This window comes from Hylaeus anthracinus, unplaced genomic scaffold (genome assembly GCF_026225885.1).
Source record: "Hylaeus anthracinus isolate JK02 unplaced genomic scaffold, UHH_iyHylAnth1.0_haploid 11997, whole genome shotgun sequence".
Lineage (NCBI taxonomy): Eukaryota > Metazoa > Arthropoda > Insecta > Hymenoptera > Colletidae > Hylaeus > Hylaeus anthracinus.
This window is the reverse complement of record NW_026534344.1, coordinates 9565716-9593604: the sequence shown is the minus strand read 5'-3', so window position 1 is coordinate 9593604 and position 27889 is coordinate 9565716. Positions and strand designations below refer to the sequence as shown.

General features: G+C 35.8%; 1 protein-coding gene across 3 annotated transcripts in view; it reads left to right on the top strand.

The window, feature by feature from the left end:
* The window catches only part of LOC128889458 (patched domain-containing protein 3), a 56726-nt gene extending 31500 nt beyond the window's left edge, over positions 1-25226 (top strand). Inside the window, exons 3-9 of one of the 3 annotated variants that reach the window (XM_054147106.1) lie at positions 720-930; positions 1312-1497; positions 1699-2042; positions 6355-6555; positions 7745-7876; positions 12759-13072; positions 19491-25226. In XM_054147106.1, coding sequence (XP_054003081.1) covers positions 720-930; positions 1312-1497; positions 1699-2042; positions 6355-6555; positions 7745-7876; positions 12759-13072; positions 19491-20951 — 2849 coding nt within the window. In that variant the 3' untranslated portion in view covers positions 20952-25226. Of the gene's footprint in view, positions 1-719; positions 931-1301; positions 1498-1698; positions 2043-6354; positions 6556-7744; positions 7877-12758; positions 13073-19490 lie in introns of those variants that run through there. The other 2 variants (XM_054147108.1, XM_054147109.1) reach the window with 2 other exon arrangements.
* The last annotated feature ends 2663 nt before the right edge of the window (positions 25227-27889 follow it).

The window sequence follows — 27889 nt, the reverse complement described above, 5'->3', positions numbered from 1 at the left end:
TACAAGTATACCAGATATTTTAGACATCAGATACCCTACTATATGCCAAAGAAAGTTACTTGTAACGTACAACTATACCAGATATTCTGGACATCCTACTACATTTCATAGAAATTCAATTGTAAAGTACAGTAAAGTCTCCATAAATACACAAATTTCTCTACGATAAATGCACAGAAACCATCCCCGCCACTAAGGGTACACCCTTTGATGGGTCCACGAGTTCGATCGCCGAGTAGTGTAACATGATCTTGGATCGGATATCTCGGCGAGACAATGCTAATGCAACGATAAAACTTTTTTTATTATTAACTTTTTTGTTGTAAAACTTTTACCATCATATTCCTGACATTTTTCTGATGAAAATGAAACCAAACACGACGCGATTGGCAACATATTTACTTGTAACATTTCATTATGTTTCATGTATCGTAGAACACAAACTAAAAAAAGATGCATGGTAAAGTTGCATTAAATTGTCTCGCCGACATACCCTAGTGTTTTCGCTCCGTCCTCTTCTTTATTCGCTGTCCTTCTCTACGTTCGAAGCTCGTCGGCAAACATCAGAGAATATACGAACTCTACGATAAGCGCACAAGTTCAGTCCCGACCTTGTGCATTTATAGAGACTTTACTGTACGAAACTTTCAGATATTTTAGACATTTATCTCTCTCTCCGCAATTTCACAATTCTCAGTGGCTTTTCCTGATTATTTCAGGTCGATTCGGTCACGTAATTATAACGTCGAAGGATGGAAACGAGAATTTGCTGAGAAGAGCTGTTTTTGACGAGTTGGCTCAATTAGACGAAGTGATTAGAACCGCGAAAGCAACATACGAGGGTGAAGTGTTCACCTACGAACAAATATGCGCCAGGTGGTTGGACAAATGCTTCGCCAACGACATCCTGAAACTCTCGGATATCATAGAGTAAGTATTAGCATAAATTTAGTCGGTCTTGAAAGAGTTGATTGAAAGAAAGCGTGGATAGTATTATTGATAATATTCTGTCGCCATTAGACTGTGAATGTTTAAGCATTTATCGCAACTGGAGGTATAGGAAAATGTATGAGAATAAACTCAAAAATATTTAAAATATTGACAATAAAATACATGTTACACCGTTTAACTAAAACTACTTTAAGTAAAACTACTTTATGATAACACTGTTCAGAATTCTCAAGTCTGACAAGTTACACGTTTTCGGTACTCTTGAGCGTTATCTACGGAACTGACAATGGTTACACTCATTATTTCATGGGAAGGTGGTTGTGTCTGTGGCCCATATAAGTAGTCGGTAGCACTTTACAGGGATGTGGAGAAGAGGGAGCTGAACTTGACGTTTCCGGTGATGTTCAATCCGGTTACCTGGGAGATTCATTTTCTGCCAGTCTACTTCGGTGGGAGTGTGATCAACGAAGACCTGGTTGTGGAAACTGCACCATCGATGCAGCTCGCTTACTTCCTCTCTGCTGACAGCTCGCGCCTAGATGCAATGTAAGTTGATTTCGGACGAATTTTACTATACCATTTTTAAAACCTAAATAGTCATCCGTACATCATCATCCCTGAAAAATTAAAAAAATTATACAGGTGTATAGTCCATAAATAGTCCATTTCAAACATCTTTATTTCTGAACAATTTAAATAATAATACAGAAATAACGTCAAACTAAACGGTTTCTTCTCCTCAAACAGTGGAGCGGCGTGGGAAGAAGCTTTCCTCGAAACCGTTAGGAAAGTTGAGGAAGAAGGTGTCTTCAAACACATCGCCACAGCGAGGTTCGCTTCCAGGACCCTCGAGCTCGAACTAGAGGAGAACACAAAGACCATCGTGCCTTACTTTTCGAGTACGTTCATCCTGATGGCTGTCTTTTCCGTGGCGACTTGCATGATGACCGATTGGGTGCGTAGCAAGCCTTGGTTGGGGCTGCTTGGAAATGTTTCCGCAGCGATGGCCACCGTAGCTGCGTTTGGTCTCTGCATCTACCTAGGCGTCGATTTCATCGGTCTCAATCTGGCTGCACCGTTTCTCATGATTGGTAAGTTAAACACTCGCTTTTCTTTACATTTTCCTAAATCGTCTACAATTTAGCGCGACTCTAAGGTGTCGTATACTCAATACGAATATTGTCAGGTTGTTGGGGAGTCGTTGTTTCTTGGAACATAATTATTTTATTTACCCTCTATAGGCTCGTGTAACCTTCAGGTCATATGCTAGTATTTAATAATTATTAATTAATAATAATAGTATTTTAGTTAATAATTTTAGTTTTTGTTTTTTCCAGATGAGGTATACGTCTTAATTATATAATTATAAAATATACGTAAAATGTACATATGTTGGAAATATTTTCATACAATTTCTATAATGATATTATTTCATTTTGAATAAGTGCACATACCTTTTAGTTATATCATAAATCCATAAAATCTGCGGTCTACATCGCTATCTGATTCAGGTAAATTTCTTTAATAGACATACAGGGTAGGAATTTTTATGGGACTGACCGTATGTGTACACAAAGAAAAAAGAATATCGAAGAGAATATTAAATGTTTTACATTAAAATCTCGTGACCCCATTTGTGGTCGCGACCTATAGTTTAAGAAGCCCTGGTTTAGATAAACAATGTCATAATTTATCTTTCTATATGATTATTATAGAAGTTATAAAGTTGTTAATACGTACGTTTTAAACATTCTTCTTGTTTAACACTCGCTGGAATAACTTGATTTTTATAGGAGTTACAAAGTTGGAGGCATTACTTTTCATTCGCTCCTCGTATTAATTATCCTGAACGTTGTCGCGTTTGAGTCGGAAAAGGCGCCACTCTGATCGGAAAAGGCGCCACTCTGATCGGAAAATACGACTCGCGGTCATAATTTGCATTTTTTCCGATAATTTAAGAGTGACGTGGCCTTTTATCTATCTGTGAGATGAATAATGAAGAATTGTCACATGAATTCCATGAAAGCTGAGCCATGTTGGAACGTCGACGAAACCACTAACGAATGCGTTTCGCATGTTTCTGCGGGAACTATTGTTCACCGTACACAGCTTGAATATTCGTGGCTTTATTAATCATCTTATTTTCCCTTTCATTCCTTTGGGCTTTGTCTCTTGACTAAATCGTAATTGACCGAGGTCAACTTAATAATGTAATACAGACTCGACGAACTAAAATAATCGGTATCGAACAGATGAGCAAAACTACTATTTAGATCAAAATTTAGAGCAACGAATAAAGGACAAGTCGCTTATCGGTTAACTGAAAATTAGAATTTCTAGTGTAATTTAATCGCGCAATTAAAGAATCGCGAAATATTTGATGAATTATCCATTTTTCACTGTTGTAACACCTAGGGTAACTTTGAAAGGGCAGCATCCACTTTTATTTTCTTAAATTTTCCTTGAAGATACTTGTATGTATATCAGAGAACCCGCGCGGGAAAGTGATACAAAATCAAACGATTTTACGGAAATTGAAAAATGATTGAATAGAATGTAATTCAATTTTTCAATGATATAATGAGGCACCATAACCATACTTTATGCAACGTAATTCTCGCCCTTGTAGCAAAATATGAAATAGGCCTGCATAGTCTGCACACTGCTAAAAAGAAATAAACCAAGCAACCATTAAACCAATAAACGTAATCGATTGAACGAGCGTCGCTCCTCGATGGAAAGTAGCCCAGCAGATTACATTTCGGTTCCCTTGTCCACCTTGTTGAGACAGCTCGGTTCCGGCTCAGTCTCAACTCGATGGACGTTACTAAACTTTGAAAAATGCCGATTTAATGCCCTCGTGTGGCACAATACGATTACACGAAAAGCTTCAGGCCGTGGAAAAAGAATGTTGAGGACGATTTCGTAACGATCCAGTCGAACGTACACGAGTGCAATCATTGTTGGCAATCAAGAAACTTTGATCGCTGTTGGATGCAAGCTGGCGTGACGACGAAAGGGAAAAGTCGCGCAAGGGGACTTCCGCTTTTCACGCAAATCACCGTTCTTCCAGTCTGTGATTCCACGACGGTTGTTCGGTGATCCATTCGCGGCCGATCGAAGAGGGCTTGGAAAACAATGTCGCAAGGATTTCGTTAACGAGCGGTCTCGTTAGGCCGTTGCTGATTTCACTGACACGATCGTTGATCAAGCCAACAAAAAATGGGAATTAATCCGTAAAGATTGCACAATGTCGACTTTCGCGAGTCTGAAAACATAGTTGACGCTAATAGAGATACTTCTGGCAAGGATTCGATTATTTTTGTCTCTAGCTATCTACACTCAGATCTACAGTGTAATAAGTGTTCGTTCAAGAATCAATTTTCAAAATAAAACTTCATATATTTAGTTTATTCATAAATTTTAGAGAAAGAAATAATTAACCAAATAATTAACCACCATTCCTTCTAATTTGTAGAGTAGATTTTGCGTAAATTAAAGTTTGTTACTTTTAATGTTTACCTCTTATTTCTTTCTTTATTAGTTTTATTTTAAATTAATTGCTGTACGAATATTTCTTGCACTAACTGTATATATATTAGGTTGGTGCATGTGAAATGTCGTTTTTTCAGTGTTTGAATTATCCGAGACGATAACATTTACTTCGCGCTACACTGTCGCCAATTGTTTATAATCATATTAAAGAGGAAGGAATATACTGTAAGACACGTATATCGAATAGAACAGACGTTTAGAATAGAATCATTCGAGCCTCATTACGTATTTATTTTATGTCATTTGCGTTTGACTGACTGTTCAACCGCGTGTTCCTTCTTGAATCAGTAGGCGACTGTCTTTTGTTTTCCGTAACTCAGATGTTTCAATCGATATTTCTCATTGTGAATATAACTATGCCACAAGTTTATTTACAAATTTTGAGATTTCAAATTGAAAACGTACTCTTATCAAAATTGATATTGATATCAATTAATCATTGATTAGCATTACTAGCGAAAGGGATAAATTCACTTTTCGACCCGTCCATTTTACCTTTGTACTCGTACCAGTCTTGCCTCTATTAGCACGTATGATCTCTATCGTATTCCGTTTCAAGAATGTCGTTTACGTGGGCCGCCCTATTCATAGGTTGACGCGTATTTCCTGGTAACTATTAGGTTCGACCGTTTAACAAATTTGGTTCACTGTCAGCAACGCGTGAAAGGTTTCCGCCGTAAAGATCATGCTCGTCCTTGCCGAGCATTGAATAAACGACGCCCTGCGTTTATTAGTAGCTATAAATTGCCGTCGAAACTTAGACGGGTGGTCGACGGGGTGAATCACGAATAAACCGGCCATTCTGATTCACTCTGCGCGCGCTAACTGTCGCCTCGTTATCGCGATAATGGCACCGCGGTCGTTTTTCTAACAAGGGACAAGCGATGACAAATCGCTCGTCACCAGACACGATCGCTTATTTTTGTCCCATCGCGCGTCGTGCCTGCCAATAATGCTGTGTACATGGTTTCATTTAAAGTACAATTTTCAAATTTTGTTATAAAAAATTTGAATTATTCCTCGATGAGAAGATTAGTTGATAACGTCTCTTCGAGCTGTTTATTTGTCTGTATACGTTCTGGCTAGTAAGATAAATATATGTACATCTTATAAAATTAGACTGCGGATCGTGATGCATTTATAGGAAATTTGAATGTGTAAGAACCTACTAAATGCAAACAATATGCAAGAATATAAAAAAGATTGAGAGTAAAGTTCACGTTATAATATTTGCAGAATAAAATAAATTCCTATTTAGATTCAATTTTTCTAGGCACGTTCGCGAAGATTTTATTTTGCGTAAAGATCCGCAGTCTACTTATAACATACATATATTAAACGATTCAAATTATGACAAAATTATAGTTATTCCCATAAATTATTAGTCATTTTTAATACATTTATTAACACAACTATGAAATATCTGAATTAAGTTCATTTATATTGTACATATTATATTCTTATAAGTTATTAGTAATTTTTAAATTAAGTAATATTATTATGAATTCAATTATAATATATCTATTAAAATATTTATAATTATATTATTACATAACAAAATTATACTGCAAGAGAGATCTTTATTTCTACAAAAGGAAGTATTTAGAATGTACATCTAAGTATTTATTTTTGACACAAGTGTCGTTGAAGTGAATAATTAGATCTTCGGTAAAAATGAAGATACTTAACTACAATGTTGCATGCACTTATGTGGATACTTTCTATGCTGGCTACTGTTCGACAATTTTTAGTTATTGCATTTTGCAGTCGATTGTTTGCCTCTAAGAACTAACCGAAGAGAAATCTGATAGAAATGAGAATTGAATCGAGATGAATTTTTGTTGGCAGGTATCGGAATCGACGACACATTCGTGATGCTGGCAGCTTGGAGACGTACCAGTATCATGAAACCGGTACCTGAAAGGATGGCCGCGACTCTGAGCGAGGCTGCTGTCTCGATTACGATAACCTCGTTGACCGATATGATATCGTTTTTCATCGGGATCCTCTCACCTTTCCCGTCGGTCCAGATCTTTTGTATCTATTCGGGTAAGTTTCCGGGAAGTTGGCGGATAGATGGAGACCAATCTATGCAGAATTGTTTGCCAAGTGCCGTTCTTGCCTACAAAATCGATCGATTTTCTCTGAAAACTTCGTAATATAAGTACAGGTGTACGATAACGGCAGCATATTCCATATAGACAATAGTAACTTCTTACTTTATTATTAAATAAAGGTAGTGGATACTTAAAAAAATACTCTGAAACACTTTTAAATTCTGTAATGGAAAGAAATTTTAAAAGGGGTCGTGTGACAAAAGTGTGGAATCATTTTTGAAAATTTATTAAATGTTTCAGAAGTTGGCCATGATAACAACTGAAATATCTAATAATCGACGATACTTTGTATTCATAGTTGGTCACTTAAACTGGAAAGGAATATGTGAGAACAAATGATTGGTAGTGATAGTTGATTAGATTAAACACATTTTCTGCATAGACTATAATAACTTCTTCTTTCATTAATTAATACAGATTGTGGATGCCTAAAAATACTCTAGAACACTTCTAAATTATGTAATGGGAAAAGATTTTGAAACTAGAATTGTGTGATCAAAATGTGGTATCATTTTTTTAAGAATCTAGAAACTGCTTCAAAAGTTGGTTAACGTAACAAATATCTAGTAGTTGACGATACTTTGTATTTATAGTTAACCACGCGAGCTAGAAGGAAATTTAAAAAACAGCAATGCAAACAATTGCAACAGTATAGATTATTTTCCACAGTTATTATTAATACAAATTAAAATAAAATTCCGAGTTCATAGGAAATTCAATTCGGGAATAGAATAGACATTGCGAGTTTTGCTAATTTTCGTAAAATCATATACATGAGAAACTACTGCCATTAGTTGAATTAGTGTGATTAGTGTATAGATCACAATCTAAAAATTAAGTTAAAAATATTTACTCTAAAAATTGTTTAAGTAGGTGCAATCTGAATAGATTATAAATTGCAATTAAACTGGAATGACAAAAGTTAGCGATTTACTACTCCGATCAACTTCTAGAAATGATTTAAAATTCATGAATTTTTGAATGACGGAAAAGACCTGTACCCCTGTACTCTGATTTCAAGTGAAAGTTGAGAGCGACATAGTGTGGAATCAGAAAAGCAAAGGCGATTTTTGCACCGGTTCCGATTACAATAATCGACGAGTTTTGCTCTGTTTGGTTAGGATTCGCGGTGGTTTTCACTTTCGTCTTCCATCTGACGTTCTTCACGGGATGTGTGGCCATAAGCGGCTACTGCGAGCAGAAGAATCTCCACAGCATCATGTGCTGCAAAGTTCAACCACTCTCCAAGTCCAGTAAGTGTATCTTGCATAAAGCCCTTTTAACGTAAAAACAAATGTTATTTGTAATAAAAACAGAAAGTTCGTATTCATTTGACATAATACATACACACCCCTGTTCATAAGTATGTCGATACTTCTTCAATTGGAATAAATGTCTAAAAAAAATTGACGTATCTATTAATAAATATCGCATATGTTTCTGTATTTAGTTTTTTGTTCCATTAGAGAACACATTTGATCAGTAGTTTATTTAATATCTTACCACGAATAATAAAAAATAATTCAATTTTCTTTTCGTTAATGTATCCACCGTGTGCTCTTAAAACTTCTGAAATGATAAGATTTAATATGACACTCCAAATTTTAATATTATTAAACGTTTCTAAATGCATATTTAAAACAGAATTTAGCAACAAAACATTTTGTAGTAATCATTTACTGTGCGTAAGTGTTCACATATTTATAGCCAAGCTGTATATGTATAATATGTTCATTAAGGTACGTTCCATTTGTCATAGTATTTCAGTCGTTTATTTGCAATAGTTTTATTTGGGTATCGATATAACATTGTGCCCCAAGTGGTAATCACATGAATGGGTTTAGATGAATAAATTGATTTTCATAAGTGAATTTACGCTTTTTTCCAAATGACAAACAACGTTTTACTTAACTGTCTAATAAATTTATTTTTCACTTAAATACGGAGAAGTTTAATTTGTTTATACTATTTTTCATGTATTTTTACATCATTCTTGGGAAAGCACAAAGTAATTTCAACTACCAATGGTAAAAAGTAAAAAAATGAAGCGTGAATTCGTCCAGCATAGGGTCCCAACTACTTTTCGCTCGTGCTAGTAGTTCTTCTGTATTTTATCTATCTTTGTATTAAACAGAAAAATTCTTTAGCGCATAAATTATTTCACAATTACAAAAATAGTAGACTGCAATAATAGCGATGTCAAAGTCACCCATCATTATTGGATTAAAAAAACACATGATAGACGATGAATGAAGATTCACCTTTTACCAGAATGATGGGAAAGGCTGATAGAAAGTGGTGGAAGATATTTTAATTAACCCCTTAAGTGGAAATGACGAGTTTGGCTCGCATAGTCTTGCCTTCTTTCTATCTTAACATCGTCTCATTGTAGATATAAAAAAAAAGACATATCAAAGGAAAGTAATATATAAGGTGGCTTTACACTTACCTGATTGGTTCGAGAACAATCACAAACTTCAAGAATATTAGTTACAGACAATCATTATAAATAAATGATAAATATAAAAAAGAATTTAATAATAGTTTGTAATTATGTTCGTAATAATTTTCACTAAATCGACAACTTGTTTTTTCGTATTTTAATCTCATTGTTATTATAGTTAAAAAGGGTACCTTTTAACTTTTATTTTTTGGAACAGTATCGAATAGTGTCAATGCCCGATCATTATCGTAGCTTGTGGAAAACAGTAAACGGTCCCGTGGAAACTCTTCGACCCAGTGATAGTAGACGCCGGCCGAAGGCTTCGAGATCTGGTCGTTTAATGTAGAAAGTATCGCGGCACGGAAAATAAATGAAAGTTCAAATAAAAACGCCGCGAATAATACGTTTGAGGCGGTAGAGCCCGTGAAAGTATTCCGGGTAACGTCTTCTCCAGCCGTTTAATGCTTGTTATTCCTTCCCGCCTGTGTGAACGGCTTTATGCGTGCGTATACACGTAAACGCGATGATTACATCGGATGCAGTAATCCTGCCGAAATGCCTCGCTCGATTGCCGAACTCTTACTTTTGTCGGTAGCGAAAATTCCTCGATTCTTACGCAACGACGAAACGCACGTGTAATAACTTTCAGCCAATTTTCCTGCATTCTTTTCGTTAACCCTTTAGAATAACCCGTTCTTCATTATTAAGGGAAGAAACCAAGTTCAAGGAGCCCAAGTATTAAGGGGTTATGCAAGTCTGACTGCTTAAAAAAAAACGAATTCTTTTTTTTTACATTTTCTTGCAATATTATATCTTAACACTTTACCGACCGGTAGTTTTCATTTTAACAACATTAGTACTATTCAAACTTTATTTTATCTATTACAATCATTTTTTGAATAATTGCGTCACCCAGATCTTGGTAACATTTATTTATGTTTTTTTTAGTGCATGTTGTCTGTTAAAAACCAAACTTGTTTGTATTTAATAATCTGTGCTATCTCTGTTAGTTTCTTAGAAATTTAATTAAATAGGTATTTCGTTCACAACTTGGAGGGCAGCTTTCGCCCCTTGAACATTGGTATTAGGCGATATAAAAAAATTCGTGTGTATTGTTTTTCAATGTTTTATCTGTGCGAAAACTTGTTACAGGGAACAGCTGATATCCCAAAAAATTCCTATGTGAAACAAATTCAAAGAATTACCAAGTGTTTATCAAAACATATTCAGACACATTCTCAAAGTTAAAACAAAAATTAAGCAAAGTGCTTCTCTGTAAACAAAAAAACCACCGTAAGATACTTAATATTTAACCTCCAATGTTGGTTCTCCCCTTAATGACAGATTTTGTATTTCTTTTATCTTTCTTCATTTTTCTTGCGCCATACCATCACGCGTCCATCAGAACAAAAATATATTAAGTTTTAATTCGTAAAAAATATATTTGAATATATTATTTAAGTCCGAATATTAAAGTTGTATATTGCCAAGTGCACGTCAGGATTTTTGGTCGCTTCGATCGAGAAACGCCGGAAGATCTCGACAGAGCTAGCAGGTCGTTGCCATCGAGTGATTCTGGACGATTTACAGATCGTAATTTAATGTCTGGTTACATCAGGAAATTCATCGTCGTGGCTTAACATCCGCTGTTTGTCGAATCGTGTCGTGTGTCGTGCACGTCAATTCCTTTCAAACTATTTTCGGCGTTATTTCGTATTGTTACTATGACGCGCACCGGATCCACTTGGTGGAAAAAAAATATGATAAAAGATCATACTTCTTGAATTATCCTCGGTGTATATTATACAGGTTGAGCCAAGTAAATGTGTACAAGTCATGAGTGATTCAAAGAACAATTGTTTGTCATGAGAAAGATGCCCGAATAGCTTCTCCATTACTATTTACACATTTTATTTCTTCAACATAGACAATTGTTTCAAACATCTCATAAACTAATGATTTGTTTAACACTTTACCTTAAATTTTTGTTTTTACGTGGAATACAAAAAGGATTCAGTCTATACAACAAAAAATTTGCATTTCATTAAAAAAAATAATACAACTACCGATTGCACATGAATCATTGCATTTATATAGAAAAAAACTAGTCCTACAAACGAACATAGTACTTTAACCATTCGTCCTTTCTCTTTGACATTTATCTTTAAATGCACTGATGACAAAGTAATGACACACTTTACATACATATCTCTTAAGAATAGTATAATGTTATCGTTTATTCTAGGCATCATGTAGGTTAGTGAAAGGATACTTAATTGACGAATGCACTATATAACCTAAAAACAAAAATATGAATATACAAGTGTAGAACATTTGAGCAGGGTGTGATTCTACCTGAGACAATAAAACAAAAAGTAATTCCTTTTGTAAACAAAACAGCTTTCCTTTATATCAATGAAAAAAAGTATTGATTGATAGTGAAAAGACAACTTTTAATTTAAGAAAACTATAGTTAGTTATATAAGAAATATAAGAAATATGTAGAAATATATAGAAACATAAGAAAACTATATTTGATTTAAGAAAACTGTATTTCGTGAGTGGCCTGTGCATACTACATAGATGCGAGTTTTAAACAGACTCAACGAGATCCTTCTAGCTTTCCGCTGGAAATCCTTCTAGAAGGTTGGCAAAGCGCCATAATACATCAAATCAATCGAAATGACCCAAATGTCTCCCGTCTTCTTTAAACAGTTTGAATCGGTATGTACGTTACATCCGTCAGTAGTACATATTAACATTCTGTGAAAATGTCCAGCGTTCTTTCCGACGGAAGGAAAATCTGTCGATATCGATCGTTGACGTACAACGGATCGAGGCGGCAAAAGTCGCGCGATCTGGATCGTTGTGCGTCATTGGGAAACTTTCTCTAGGTACGATGTCGTCACCGAGACACGTTTCCCTTCGTTGCGATTTGATTTAATGAAAAACCGGGACTCAAGATCTCTAGGTGCACGGTGTTACGTCAGAAAAGCGTGGTTACGTTCGATGTCGTTAATTCGTTAGATCATAACATGCCGTGTAACGGAGACGCTTTCTCCGGACTTCGGGCATCGTCAACGATACGTGCAGACGTTGCTCCGAACAACGTCGACGTCACCATCCGAGGATTAACACGTTTCGTGCCCAAGCCGTTTTATCGTTCATTTGATGTTTCGGGAATTTATTTTACTCTGAATATATTTTAATATGAACTTTAGTTTCAATGTCTTTTTTTTATGTTATTGCATAGTGTGTCCATTTTGTAGTTCCTCGCACATTCGAATTTCTTATAAATGCATAAAAATCCGCAGGGTAACTTATCACACAATATATCATTACATCATCGATCCATAAACGATTAGTTGTTTGGTTTTGCTCATACTGTATTTTTATTAATGCCTCATTCTTTCGGTGGAAATATATTTTACAGAATTAAACTTGTCCTAAAACAGATGGGTAATATAAAAATAATTTTTATTACGTGTCCTTATGTGTTAAGAGGTCTTGCTGGTGTGCGACACTTTCAAAAGATCAATTTCCTTTTTCATTTTACAAAAATAAATATATTTGGTAATGCAAGGTTAAAATTTATGGAGGCTATTCGAATTATTTCGACTTCTACAGACGATCCAAAGTACGATAGACGTTATTGTCAAATCAGACACGTGTAATGTTTTTTTATTTTTCAGTGCACCGATCTTGGCTGTATAGAGCGTTGTGCTCAGGAGGAGTGAATCCAGATGATCCGTACAATCCGATCGATAATCCAGAGCACGGCTGCATGAGTTGGTTCCGCGATTACTTGGCTGTTGCGTTGAACTGTCGACCCATCAAGGCCATAGTCATTCTAATATTCGTGTGTTACCTGGCCGGTGCACTCTACGGATTAACGACTCTTCAGGAAGGCTTGGATCGTCGCAAGCTCTCCAAGAATGATTCCTATTCGATCGTCTTCTACGACCGCCAAGATTACTACTTCCGGGAATTTCCTTATCGGATACAGGTCAGTAATGTTAATTTTGTACAGCTGTACTTAGATTTATGCGGTAAATATCCCTTCGTTTAACCCTTTGCACTCGTGTGGCGCCTCTAGGGCGACATATGCAAGTTAAAAGTGATTTCTTGAACGTACAATATCAATTTTACTTATTTCAGAATACAACTAATTATTAATTGAAATAATAGAGAAATATAATTGAGTCACGAATATTCGTAGATTTTTCTTCTCGAAATAGAGTTTTTAGTTTTACAAAAATTTATTGTAACAATGGACTGGACATGATTTTATAGAAAAATGTCTCGAGCGCAAAGGGTTAAGGGGGGAAGCACATACAACGAGATGTGTATGACAGCCTGGTGAAAATAAATTGAATTAATTAATTTAATAAAATGTCGATATAGTAGTATACAATTTGAATAATAATTATTAATATATAACTATATAATATTATCGGGACTTGTGGAAATCATATAACAAAATATTCGATCACCGACCAACAACTGTAAAAATTGACACAACACATAGGTTGCTTGATTCTAATTAGGATTTGCTTACAAAGATACGAGAAAGATTAATAATTTCATAATTTTTATTAGTATTCTTCCGCAAAAAACGAAACCTAGTAGAACGAGTAAATCGGAGGATATGTGTTTAAACTCTCATAATAAATTAGAGAAACGAATAACTCATAACTCTGTTCGACCCATCTTGAGAAAGCTAATTACCAAACAAATAACATTGACAAAAAGAATCGTATATGAGAAGCAACGATCAGATGTCGTTCTTGTATACATGATCACCATACGTATGAGACCGCAGCTGGTAATGCGCGTCACTCTTATACAAGGTGGTATGATTTCGTTTCTATTGTTTCTAACGTTGAGACCAGAGACGTAAAAAAGTAATGCATTACTCATAAAAAAAAAAAAAAAAAATCAACAATGGGTTAACGTTTCATTACATATTACAAAAGTAATTAAATAAAAAACCTACATTATTTTTTCAGATTTTAATGGGCCATTTATTCGTTACCTATTAATTTTTCAATTTTTAATAGAACGCTCGTCTATAAATTTAATACTTTTGTCATTTGTAATGGGTCACTCGATCATTTCCCATTTCTTTTGTAATATGTTATGGAATGGTTATCCATTGCCAACAATTTTTGTAATTTGTAACGGAATCGTCATCCATTACACATTACAAGAGTATTGTACATTACTTCCTCAAATTTTAATGGATCATTTAATCGCTAGCTATTACTTTCTCAATTTTTAGTGGATCATTCGTCTGTTACCCATTACTTTTGTAATTTGTACTTTGTTATTACTTTCTTAATTTGTAATGGGCTACTTTTTAATTATCCACTACTTTTTAATTATCCACTACTTTTGTAATGTAAAATGGAACTGTCATTACCCATGTTTTCAATATCGAGCTATTTTTTTCATAATGCATTACTTAAGTATTATATTATTTACAATTCTTATTTGCAACCCAACTTGAAAGTGACCAAAGAAAAGCTAACTATGAATTGTGAGGACTTAGCGACCTAGTTATCTCGCCCCTGTGCTATTCAATTTGCTGGCGCTCGGCAAATTACCGTCTTCCAATGATAAAGGTAGGGATCATCGCGCTCTTCCGACATTAATGCCCTCTGGGAGTAACGTGTTGGCGAAATCTTTCGTATTCGCTACCAGAGGGCTAGGTCGATCAACTCATTTCTCACTAGTTCTCGATCGAGCTTTGATTCCTATATAAGCGTTCTGCGAAGAATTCTCAAGCGGGAATTAGGAGACGGGCTTTCCCCAGTGTGCGTTCCCCGCAGAGTACACTGCGACACCAAAACCAGCAGCAATAATCAACACCAGCATCAGCATCAGCAACAACAACAGCATCAAAGCAAAAAGCACACCTCCACGAGAAACCAAAATCTATTTCGTGGACTTTCTTTTCAGAAAGAAAAAACGTGGGAAGAGATTTATGAATCCCCCATTGAGGAGAAGATCTCCCTCCATTTGTCCTTCATATGTCCCATCTAAGGGACTCCTCCCTCCCATCATTCAGTTGTGAGGGGGTAAGGTCGCACACGGTAATAGTCTCCTAAACCTTTTGCAATGACAAACTATACTTCTCTTAATTTATACTGTATATTTTGTTTTGTTCAGATTCACTATTGCTTAAATTGTGGAGAACCCTTCGATCTTTTGTGTGCATGACGAATAAAAGATTTTGCCAAAGAAAATTTCAAGTACAGGTCTCATTGATTTTGTACCAAAAACTTCACAACGTCATTTTGAAGATCAATATAATATACATGTTCGAATTTTTCTTTTTATCAGCTGCAGGACTATAATAATGAAAATACCTTAACTGATACTGCCACCCTCTTTCCCCCACGAAATCCTTTGAATCGTTGTTTTTCACATTCTTAATATCTTTCGTACTTTTCAAGATACTCTGCTGGAAAGTTTTCAAATGAATACTCTATATAACTTACGTATATTATTTGAAACTTTCCAACTTCCTCGCCATGTGTCCATTGGATAACTATTGTTCTCCGCTTTCTTAAGATGCATAAATGCGCGTTATGTAAACATTTTTCTTTTCTAACAAGAGCCTAATAAAGTCTACCTTTCGGTATAGCGCGTGATTACATCTTTGGCAAACGTAATACTTCTCTCCTGTAAGAATAGTGTTACGATTTTTTGGTTTTAAAACCGAACACGCAACCTTCCATAGACTTCCTGAATAATTTTCCAAATAATTACCTCGTGAACAGAACGTTATCCAAGAAGTAGGAGAATGAATTTCATTTATCGACTTTTGCTCTCTACGAATTCCAATGTTTACCAGTTCTCATTACTTTATCATTATGTTTCGATAAAATGATCGTTGTTTCTTGATTCCTTAGACTGCACAAATGCATTCTATGTAGACATTGTTCATTTTCGACAAGCACTACACATCACTGATAACAATCTGTCGACATTGTTCTTTGTTGCTGATTGTAATTGTAAATAAAATATAAGCAACATCATAATGGAAATAAAGATTACTTATTATTAAACTGCAGATTTTATGCATTTATGATACAAACTAATACTAAATACATGCTAAATATAACCAAAAGGTATGTGTGTGTGTGTGTGTGTGTGCGTGCGTGCGTGCGTGCGTGCGTGCGCGCGCGCGTGTGTGTGTGTGTGTGTGTGTGTGTGGGTGTGTACTTATGCAAAACGAAATAACGATATTAGTACATTAATTGTAGAATATATTTAATATATATTATATGATGCATATTTTTTGTATGTTTTCCATATTATGACTATACGTCATAAATACATGAAATCCACAATCTAATGATACATATATCTTTCTTCCATTTTGATGTTGCTTCTACTTTATTTACAATTACAATTGCGTTTCAGTTCTTACTGCATCCAGTCAGCTATACTGCATGTATAGCTTTTCTAAATTATTATTTTTCTAAATAAAGTAGTATACCTTGAAAATGGCCAGCCAAACAAAAGGAAAATGTTTTTTGTGATCGACAGCATTGTGCTCGCCAAGTCCCAGTGACGTTTGTCCGCTTTGTCCGTTGAAACAGAATGTAATAGTTCTAAGCTGGATCTGCAGCGAAAGGGGTAATTAGCGAGAATGATGATAGACCACGAGAAGGAAAATGTAGAATATAGATAGGGTACATTAGCTTGGAAAGAAGTAAAAAATTAAATCAACCGTTTGGAAATACAGTCAAAACAGGATAAGTGGAGAATCTCTATTATTGGGACTAATTATAAAGTTCTGACATTGTTTTACCTTGAAACTTTTGTTAGTAAGACTAACCTCTCGAACCTCTTTAACTAAGATTGATATTTCTCTATTATTAGGAAGAATCGCCTTTATAATTGAGACGATTGCTCTTAGGACTTCTGTATGTGGAATTAGCACTCTTTTTTGTAAAAAAATAGATTTTTTGATTGATATTCTTGTTACTTAAGGTCTTTAAAAATTGAAAATTGTATACTTTCTTTAATATAAAATGGCTGATAAAAAGTTTGGTTACTATATAAATATATTCAGTTACTTAATTTTAAATGAGCGTCATTTTCTTTATTTTTTAACTTAACGGTTCATTCTGCTTCGCACGATAACCACACTCATATATTTTAATAAACTATTTCAATTCCTTATCTCAGCCAAACCGTTTTCAAAATATCTCGACGATGAAGATAACGACATCGATAAGAGTTATTTTAATACGAAACCTACCGACATTTCATTCGTTACCTATTTCTACCGTGATCGATTAAATGACTGATCTTAGAAACACATTTTTCAATTGCATGCACAAATATTTCACGTGATTCCAAGTTCAATAACACATGAAACATTTGTATATAATTTTCATATCTTGTATAAAAACTCTACACAAAAGTTGGAAAACGGCAATTTAGCCGGTCGTGGTAGGTTTAGTATCAACGTTAATATAAATCAATAAAGAATTACTAAAAAGTTCGTACAATAATATTTCTGTTCTCTTTCTGAATAATATAATACTATTACTAAAAAAAAACCATTAAAATCGTTCTTAATTTTATAGACTTTAAAAAAAATTCCTAAAGTATGCTTATTTTTTCGGTCGTTACACCACGAAGACTTTTTAACCAGGCTCGATTACAATTTTAGACTAGCGTTGCGCAAACCGTCGGTCGTTACAACCACTATTCGGATTTTTCCTAGTTGAATGGTAGCGCAAGGGGTTAACGGAGGAGCAATAATCCGACTTCCTCATGGTAGAAACTGAAAAGTCACGTTCCTTGTATATAACTCCAGCCAATACACGTACGATATATTTGTTTCTCGTAAAATTGGAAGTGCGTAGCGCGTCCGGTTCGGAGAACGGGGAAAGCCTTTCATCTCGCGAGAGGTTCGAGGAGAGGGAACCGTGGCCAGTCTTCCAAGAACGCGTTACGTCGCGCCGTGGTCGCATGATTCGACATACTAGCAATTATGTCACGTTGCTCCACTCGATACGTCCGCTTCAGGAACTTTCTCCAGGCGCCACGGCCGTAGCTCTCGTAGATTCGAGAAAAACTGACGGACTGGTTGCATCAGACGATACTTTCGCGATTTTCGAGCCCAGGACCGGGAAGATCGCACGCTGGGAAGTCCAGGTGTATCGGTGTGGTTACCGCGTTCCTCGCTTCGACGAGTTCGGTTGAATAGACTCGTTCGATATCCCGGATAAAGCGATTGCGATCGAAAGTCAGCACTCGGTCCACCCAATGGTTTGTTTGGATCAGTGATTGCAACCTGCGGTTTTTAGTTAAAGACCCTGAAAGTTGACTTCTGGTTGATTTAGTCGCTCGACTAGCTGTGATTTCTTTAGAACTCTGCTGGCGTATATACAGGGTGTTTACAGTATTATTTACCAATGTAATTAAACGAGAATTGTGGTTTTTTAAGCAGTACTTGTGAGAAAATGAATGGCCGTGAACGTTAGAAAATAGTTTTTTAATGGCACGAGTCAAATGTATACAATCATTAGATACATGGTAACAGTTCGTTATATTGAAAACTTTTGTAGAAAATTTATGACATGAATTAGACCAGCGTATTAGAAGAAAATATGAAAAAAGAAATGCTGAAAAAATGATTAAAAAAGGAGTAGACCGACATTGGGACAAAATATTCAACAAGAATTATTTGCAATATACAACAACTTCTGAAAGAAGTTATTCGTGAAATAGAATATCCATTTTATCTATATCTATGCACGATATTGCGCACAATGGAATCAGTGTTAAAACGAAACGTTCATTTTAATATATTACTCAAAATAAGCAAGATTTTAAAGGGTGAACACATTGAAGAACCATGAGAGGTTCTGGCACAACATTGGAATAAATTTAAATATTCCCCTATAACATTATGTGACGTAGATTGCTCTTTTTCGGCGTATAAATTAATTTTAACAGATAAGAGGCATCAATTTACAATCGAAAACATTGAAAAAACTATTGTTGTATGTTGTAATTTAAATAATAATAAAAAGAAAACAATAAAAAATAGTTATCAAATAATTATATAGTAATAATAAGTAGTTATTATATAATTATTTTATAGATCCATACATACATTCCTTATAGTTATATTTAGCGTATACCTTACATACATCTTGCATATATTTTGCATGTTTCGACATATTATAAATGTATAAAGATCCGCAGTCTAAATATAACGTGAGAATTTAAGAACTAACGTAAATCATTGTAGCGTAGGAATTTAAGGATTGACGTGAAACAATGTAAATGTGAAATGGAAGAAAACACAGATGCCCAAGACTGCACCAACGTAAACATTCCGTACTTCAATAAACCATTCATAAAATCCTAAAACCATTTGTCGTGTGTTTCAGGTGGTTGTCAGCGGCGAGTACGACTACAGCGACCCGGTTGTTCAGCAACAAGTAGAGAACCTAACGAGGTCTCTGGAGGCCAGCGGCTACATCAGCAGTGCTCCTATCTACACAGAGAGCTGGTTACGAGGATTCCTCAACTACGTGAACTACAGCGGGACGGAAGTAAACATCACGAACGAGGAGAGCTTCATAACAACTCTGAAGGAAACTTGGCTGTCCCCGAAAACCAGCTTCTCTCTGGATGTAAAGTTCGACGAGGCGGAAGAGCACATCGTGGCGAGTCGATTCATGATCCAAGCGGTGAACGTGAGCGGAACCAATCAAGAGAAGGACATGGTGAAGGAGCTGCGTCGTATTTGCGCGGATTCACCTTTGAACGCGAGCGTCTTCCATCCGTACTTTGTGTTTTTCGATCAATTCGAGTTAGTGAAGCCGACGAGCATCCAGTGCATGGTGTTCGGTGCCCTGATCATGATGCTGATCAGCTTCATCTTCATACCAAACGTCCTGTGCTGTCTCTGGGTGGCGTTCTGCATCATCTCCATCGAATTAGGAGTCGCTGGATACATGGCCCTCTGGGACGTTAACCTGGACAGTATATCCATGATCAATTTAATTATGTGCATTGGCTTCAGCGTCGACTTCACCGCCCACATTTGCTACGCCTACATGAGCTCCAAGCAGAAGACTCCCGACGACCGGGTCAAGGAGAGCCTTTACAGCCTTGGGCTACCGATAGTCCAGGGTGCCACTTCCACGATTCTAGGCTTGGTCGCCCTGGTTCTCGCCGGCACCTACATCTTCATGGTGTTCTTCAAGATGGTATTTCTAGTAATCTTTATAGGAGCCATGCACGGCATGCTCTTGCTTCCCGTTTTGTTGTCCCTGTTCGGCCCTACGACTGTCGATGATGAGGACACCGAGCAAACGAAGCAGCGAAAATTAGCGATGAGAGAGAACGAGCTGAGCGGCAAGCTTCAGCAGCCATACGTGATTCCACACCCTAGTATCTCTTACTATCATCACGCGGGGAAGAGTCTTCAGGGAAGTCCCGCGACCAGCCTGGCCGCGTTCGAAGAGAGAGATCCTGGACTAGGGACCAGCGAAGACAGCAACTCGACGGAGAGCAGCTCCTCGCAGAGCAGACAACGGGAGAGTCAGCTGGAGCAGGAGAACAACAGGCGTCATGACGTCTGGAGAAGATCCATCGGGGTTCTCTACGGCATGTCCCAGTTCCAGACAGCCGCGCAACCCGTATCACCACCGCCAGACTATGCTGGCGCGTTGCAGGAGCTCCAGGCTGATCTGGAGCGTCGCACCGTCAGAACGGTACCCTACATCGGGCCCCATCCCGCCTACAGGTCTGCCAATCAGCTTCACAGCGACCACAGAAGAAGTAGGTCGTATCACAACATCCACCATTCCTCGAGGTATCTGACAGACCCTCGGTATCCTTAACGATGACGAGGCTCACGGATCTGGCCAGCAGAGCTCCACGGAGGAGAAACTTTCAAGGGCTTCTTCTTCTTCTCTCTTGGAATTCAATCTCATGTTCGAATTCTCGCTACATTCGATTTTCTAAACCAAGAAACACTTTACATTAAGACCTGTCGATCGGTGGATTTGGTCTGATTCGGATTTGCTGGTTACGAATATCCGTCTAAGAAAACTCGTTGGATTCTATGCTCTCGTATTGGAGAGAATAAATCGAAACTCTCTTAACGAATCTTCACCGAGGAGATCCGTCGAAGTGGGCAGACTACGTTTGAACGAGTTCGATGAACTCCGGAACTATGAACTCGCCGATCGAGGAGCAAACCGCGAACCCGTGAATCGATCGAGCGACGTGGAAGTGACTTGTATTTCAAGTGCGCGAGAAACGCGTTTGCTGGATAGATTGTTTTTTAGCACGCGACGAATGTAGGAAGTTTATTGGATTTAGTAGTGCGACGAGTCTCGGCGCGATGTTACCGTGAGAAGCTGTTTCAGCCGTGACGAGAATTGGCCTGATTCAAATCTTGCGCGGTTGTGATTATGGCGCAGTCTTAATCGCGCGATGAAAGAAACTAACGATTCAAGGACCAATTAATTGTTTACGAGAAAAGTAGGTTAACCCCTTGGCCTGCGACCACCCGTGAGACTCGTGGTACGGAATTCGGGACGAATATGAAAGACACGAGTCGGACACGTTGAAGAAAGGAAGGAGCGTGATAGTGAACGGTAGGGCAAGGGGTTACTTTAAGAGGGTAGAATACAGTGACAGCCCCAAAAAGTATGATTAATATAACATACTTCGTTATAATAATAAATGAATTTTAAAAAATCCTGGTGATATTTAAAAAAAATAATTGTTTTCGAAGCCTTGCGATGCATCGTATTGGGATAAATTCCGGCAAATCGAAAGAAGTTATAACAAAAACCCCAGACATCATAAAATGCAATATTTTATTCTATAAATTTTTTTTACAAACTTTACATGCCTGCCAACATGTTAATTTTTACAAAAATAGACATTTTTCTAGACAACACATTTTTTAAAATGTATCAAGATTTTTCTTCTTTCATGTAATAGTAAACCAAAATACGCAACCTTATATTAATCGACCGTTCACTTTTTTTGTTATTGCTGTTTCTACCCGTTAATATTTGATGATACTATGATATCCCAAGTGAAAATAGTTTGATTCTTTCGAAGTCAAACTGATTGTTTGTACCTAATCAGACGACTCCTCTACGGTCAACTCTGTTGTTCCTTCTACGACATTTTATAAGAAATTTTATTATAATAGTATGCTTCCAATATATTTTTCTCTTTTCTGTAAAGTTTTCTATGCGAATCGTAGCTTTTAGGGATATTTTTGTAACTTATGGAAAGAGTCCAACGCGATCCGCGACAAGATGTGGAATACTGATTTGATCGTGAGGGACAATTGGTAATAACGTAGAGTGATGTTTCTATGAACGATACGAATAGCAATTACGTATTCGTATACACTGCTGCACAAAAGTTACAGGACCCCTGCTATTTTTAATAATCTATGCTATTTTACCCTTGTTACTCGATGTAGTTGTACTTGTAGATAAAAATTGATGAATTATTTAACTTTTTATTTAGACTACGCCATTGTGTCAGTCTCTGCGTACCGTGACTGAAAAGAAGCTGAAGAATCGACTCCATATTGCGTCTATGTGAAGATTATAGTTCGTTAGACAGTCTACGTGTAAACAATAATAACGTTGATATTCAAGATTTAGTTAATTTACTAAAACTACCAAGGTCAACGCATATCTATTATGGCAATCATTCGATTAAGACAACTTCTCCATATATATTTAATGTTAGTCATTCGACAATAGTGTAACTAATTATTTTAGGTAGTTCAAAAAATATATTCGACATTTTCGTGGTACGTTTTGTAATCAAGGCAACGGGTAAACTCCTATTCTTAGTTTTTTTTTTAATATGACCATGATTACGAAAGATGCGTAAATTATATTCCAACAAGAATGAAGTGATATCTCAACTGAAACTATAGGAAAACTAGCCTAAGTGTCGTTAAAGTAGAGGTATATCGATGAAAAGATATTTTATGGTAAGCTTTCTAAAATATTCAAATTTAAAAAATATTACCCGAAGAAATAGGTAAATCAACACAGTTGTAGTTAACATACATTAATGCAAGACAAATGCGATAATCTTTCATTTTTTTAGCAAGCTTTCGAATGTATAAAATATTAAGAGCTAGTTAAGCTTCTGTAACTTTTGAACAGCAGTGTATGTTTGTTACGCATATACATATTTTTACTTGTATACACAACGCGTTCACCTACCATTGAGTTCGTCGCTCGGTTTCTTTGTTTTTCCTTTCTTTTTTAAGAAAATTATACGAATACACATAATTATATTTAGTGTTGCGAAACAAAATGGCAAAAGTTACCGCGCACGAGTGAACCAAGAATCGCGAAAGACGACGGTTCGCTTCGATTTTACCGATGGTTCTTTGCAATCGTTTGATTCTTACGATCCACGGATCTAGAAACACGGAATATTCTATGTAGTGTTTAAGGAAGTGTTCTCAAAGAACGACATTCTGCTCAAGAGAAATCAAAACCAAAACGTGCAACAGGGGAGTGAATCTTTTGTTTAAACTAGATTTTAACCCCCAACCTAAGCGTACCTTCGACGAATCGAAAACTGGAAAGAAAATCGTTTCGTGAAATAATAGTATGTTCTCGTGCTTGTTTTGGCAGGAACAAATTAACGATTATCCGTCTTAATGAGAAAACAATGAAGATTTTCGACCATCAAGCTTTTGCTCCTTCACGAATTTTCACAAATGTTATTTGGAAGAGTAACGATGTTTTTCATAGAGTAAAATTAAAGAGTTTTCATAAATCGAGAAGTTCATAAATTGCTTCATAATTAGAAGGCGGCGGATATTTATTCGCAAATTCATATTTTCACAGACACGGAAAAAAAATTAATGCTCAAACGAAAGTATGTTCAACCTTCTAAACGCCATAATATTTATATTATTATAGTTGATGTCTTATATATTCTTGTCCTATATTCTAAACTCTTCTAATTCTCATAGATTTCCTCATACTTCCTTTCGCTATAAATGCATAAATATTCGCAGTCCAATATTTTTTATTGTATTTATTTAACATGAGTCAACTCATACATTTCAATGTTATTAAAATGAACTATGCAATCACAGAAGATTCTCTTTCTAATATCTACAATTTTAACAAATTCGACGAAAGTCAATGTTATTATACAAAGTGTCCCGTATAAAGTTTCACATGCTGCTTTCTCAGAAACTAATAAAAATATTGACTTCATTCCTATTATTAACAATCGCGTTGGCTTAGTACAATAATAAAACAGTAATTATGAAACAATTTGTGAACAAAATAAAGTTCGTGTAACCTTTACACCGTTACAAAATAAAATTATTTCGTTCATTGGCAAATGTTTATTGCTCGTTAAGACTAATAAAAGTTTTAGATCCATCGATTCGTGTGATGCACATGATAAAACGTATATCGTGCCTTACCGAAAAAAGGAGCGTGATTCTTAATAAAGAAAAGATAAAAAAAAAGAATAGTTTGTGTCAAACGGAGGTAAATCCAACCGTTTGATGATTGGAATTTAGCTGAAAATATCGGCGGGCATTCGAGCGTGAAAACAAGTGTGATTGCGATGAGATGAGCTTTGAAATTGGCAAATTCTAGATCAAAGTTTCGAATAACGAATAAACGATAAAGAATTACTTATTCGTTTCTAGTGAAATAAAAATTTGAACGATGGAAACAAAAATGTCTCGACGATCAACGAAACATTAAACTGTTCGATCGAAATAACGTCCTGCGAAGTGTTATAAGTTGGTTTCGTACGTTATCTATCGTTCGAGTGAACTATTGCTCGTCTCTGGTTCTACATAGCCGAGGAAAACAATGGCCGTCCTGTGCATTCGGCAGGACTTTTCTTGTACAACGATGATCGAGTATGCTTGTTACGTATGAGAGAGTGCACGGTGTACTATGCATTGTTGCACTATGCGAAAAATTCTTGTAAACTAAATATATTCTGGTAACGATTTTACGATTAACCTTTCTCAGGGTTTCCTAATTCTTTCCACCACCAACTAATGCATAAGTCGGTCATTTTCATTAACGAATGTTAAATTAGAAAAATGCGCACATAATAATATTTACATTAATTATATAGGGTTTATATCGTTAGATAATGTATTCGATGCAAGAGGTGCATTAACAATTCTTTATTAGCTTTCATTTTATAATTCATTCATTTATTTACTCATTTATTCTACGAAAATGCATTTGTTATACAAATTTATTCAACAATAAGAGAATACAACGTTCTTTATCTCTTCTTTTTCATCTAGTTAACAATTTTGCCTACTTCTCATTATTAGATTCAGAATTATATGTAGTTTTTACGACTTCGTTAACGCTAAAAGTTTTACATTTTCGAAAGACATCATTTTATTTAATGTTGTCATATATCGCTTATCTTAGCTCACACGATATCCGGAATCGTATAAATAACTGAAATAGTGCGAGTCTGTTGATTTTAATAAGTAGAAAGTGAAGAGATAATGGCTAATAAGAATATAGCTTAAATAGTGACATATTTCAACGTTTCCCTTGAATTTAATTTCTTTTCGATAAGAAATTTAGTTCAAAGTACAAAATGCTAGAATTTTTCTTCTTCTAGGGCTGTTTTCGGAGTTCTAACAGTAAAATGTTATTCACAGGTCAAATTTTAGTATAACTTTGTACAAATGAAATTGTTCAACCATAGGAAAGGTGAGCTGTACAGGGTTAAGTAGTTCTTTCAAAGATCGATATTCGTAAGATAGCAACGTGAAACGGATCGTGCGGAACAGGTTTTCAGCTAACAGGTGTTCAAGAATCTTAGATTACAAGCAATCACCGGCTGAAGTTGCTGGCCGTCGGTATTATCGTCTGAGAAGGTAATTTTACCGATTACACAGATTCATAATTCTGTTCATTCGTGCGAGATGGAAGCATCGGTTCTGTAATTGAAGAGGCATTAATTATTCATTTACTACTACAAGCACCGGGAATCAAAATAATAAAGATTACAAATTATATTTTTAATAATATAAATATCAGATTATAATATAGCAATGTTCCTATTAGATATAAGTTAATGTTAAGCAATCCATTGTAAACAATTTATTTATGCATCTTCTTGTTACTTGTATGATGTGTAAATACACTGCTTGTGAATCGGGGCCGATTCCAAGCATACATTTTATCAATGAAAAAAATAGTGGGCATTCCTCGGGGGAGCTATGTACCATCTAAAATATCTACTAACTCATCGATTTTTAGGAAAAATGTTTTACACAAAATACTAGCTGCGCACCACGGTTTTATCCGTGTAGAATACTATCCTTTTTGTAAATATGAAGTATCTCCGTATTTACAAAATTGGAATTTACTAAGTGATTAAATAGAAATAGAATAGAATAATAGAATAGTCAATTCTCTTTTATTCCTAAACAAATTTTCCAGAGATTACTCGTTGCATACAAACAATTTTTCTTCTTTACAACATTAGTATAGATTAGTATCTAGATAAAACCATTACAAAGAAAATATTTGATCGTACGAGTTTATGTTGTACCTTATATATTCTGTAATAGTATTTTAATGGCTCCCTCAGGGGCTGTAGCTATGTTTGATTGTACATAGCTACAGTACGGGTGTAGCAATCCCGAGGTACCCGAGCTATTGGGGAGCCAGTGGGCCCCAACAAGCTACCGGTATCCCTAATAAGAGAATTACGAAGAGATGCATCTAAGCAAATGCAAACGCAAAGTAATACAAAACTAGAATTAAATGAACGTAAAGAATTAACAAATGCAACATTGATACATTAGGCGTTATAGTCAAGTTATATGACTTCGAAACCTTATAAATAAAACTCACTCACTCACTCAGATAAAATCTAGGTAAGGTAAAGACACTAATAATTGACACATTAACCCTTTCAGACCTGAATTATTTTTTTTTCTCATACTAATCTATTAGGTTGTCCCAAAAGTTTCTTTCGTAATTTCCACTCAATTATTTTGTGTGGCAGTGTTTATATAAATAGACAATCTAATTTCGTAGATATTGATGTTATAACAGTAATGGAGCAAAATGAATCGTAGACAATTCAATCATGTAACATTAGACATAAAATATCGTGTATGTATTACTTACTAATAAAACGAAATAAACTTTTGGGACAACCTAATAATTTAATAAATTAATTTAATTTTAAGGGTTCACTTGGACTAAAATTAGCCCTTTGCACTCGAGAAGTGACTCTCACTCACCACTAGGTTGTTTTCTTTAGAATTAATTTCTTTGGAACTCGAAGTGTCAATAAAATGATTGTCGTTGAGGCAAAGGTGACCTGATTCTCAAATCTCAAATTAAGAATCTCTTTTTCGAAGTCAATATAATCTTAGCATTCGTGGCACTAGAATGCTAAGAAAGCATCTCGAGTTGCTGGTAGATACCAGAAAAAAAGGCCTCGAGTGCAAAGGGTTAGTATGCAAAAAATAAAAGAAAAAATCTTAATAGTGTAGTTTTCGAGGAAAACTGATCTTCGTGTAATTTTCAAATTTTGTGTCCTCAATTGTGGACGCCAGATCTGAAAAATATTGACATATTCGTAGACTGTGAATTTTTTGTTTACTTTTCGGATGTAATGTAGTTGGAGAATGAATTCAGCCTTTTAGAATGAGAGCGGTCTACCTGTGTTCGTGGGTGCGCGCAGCAATATAACTGTGATCATCAGCGGCTTTAGCTTCAGTTCAGCTCCGCGCTTTGACCGCGCAACATCG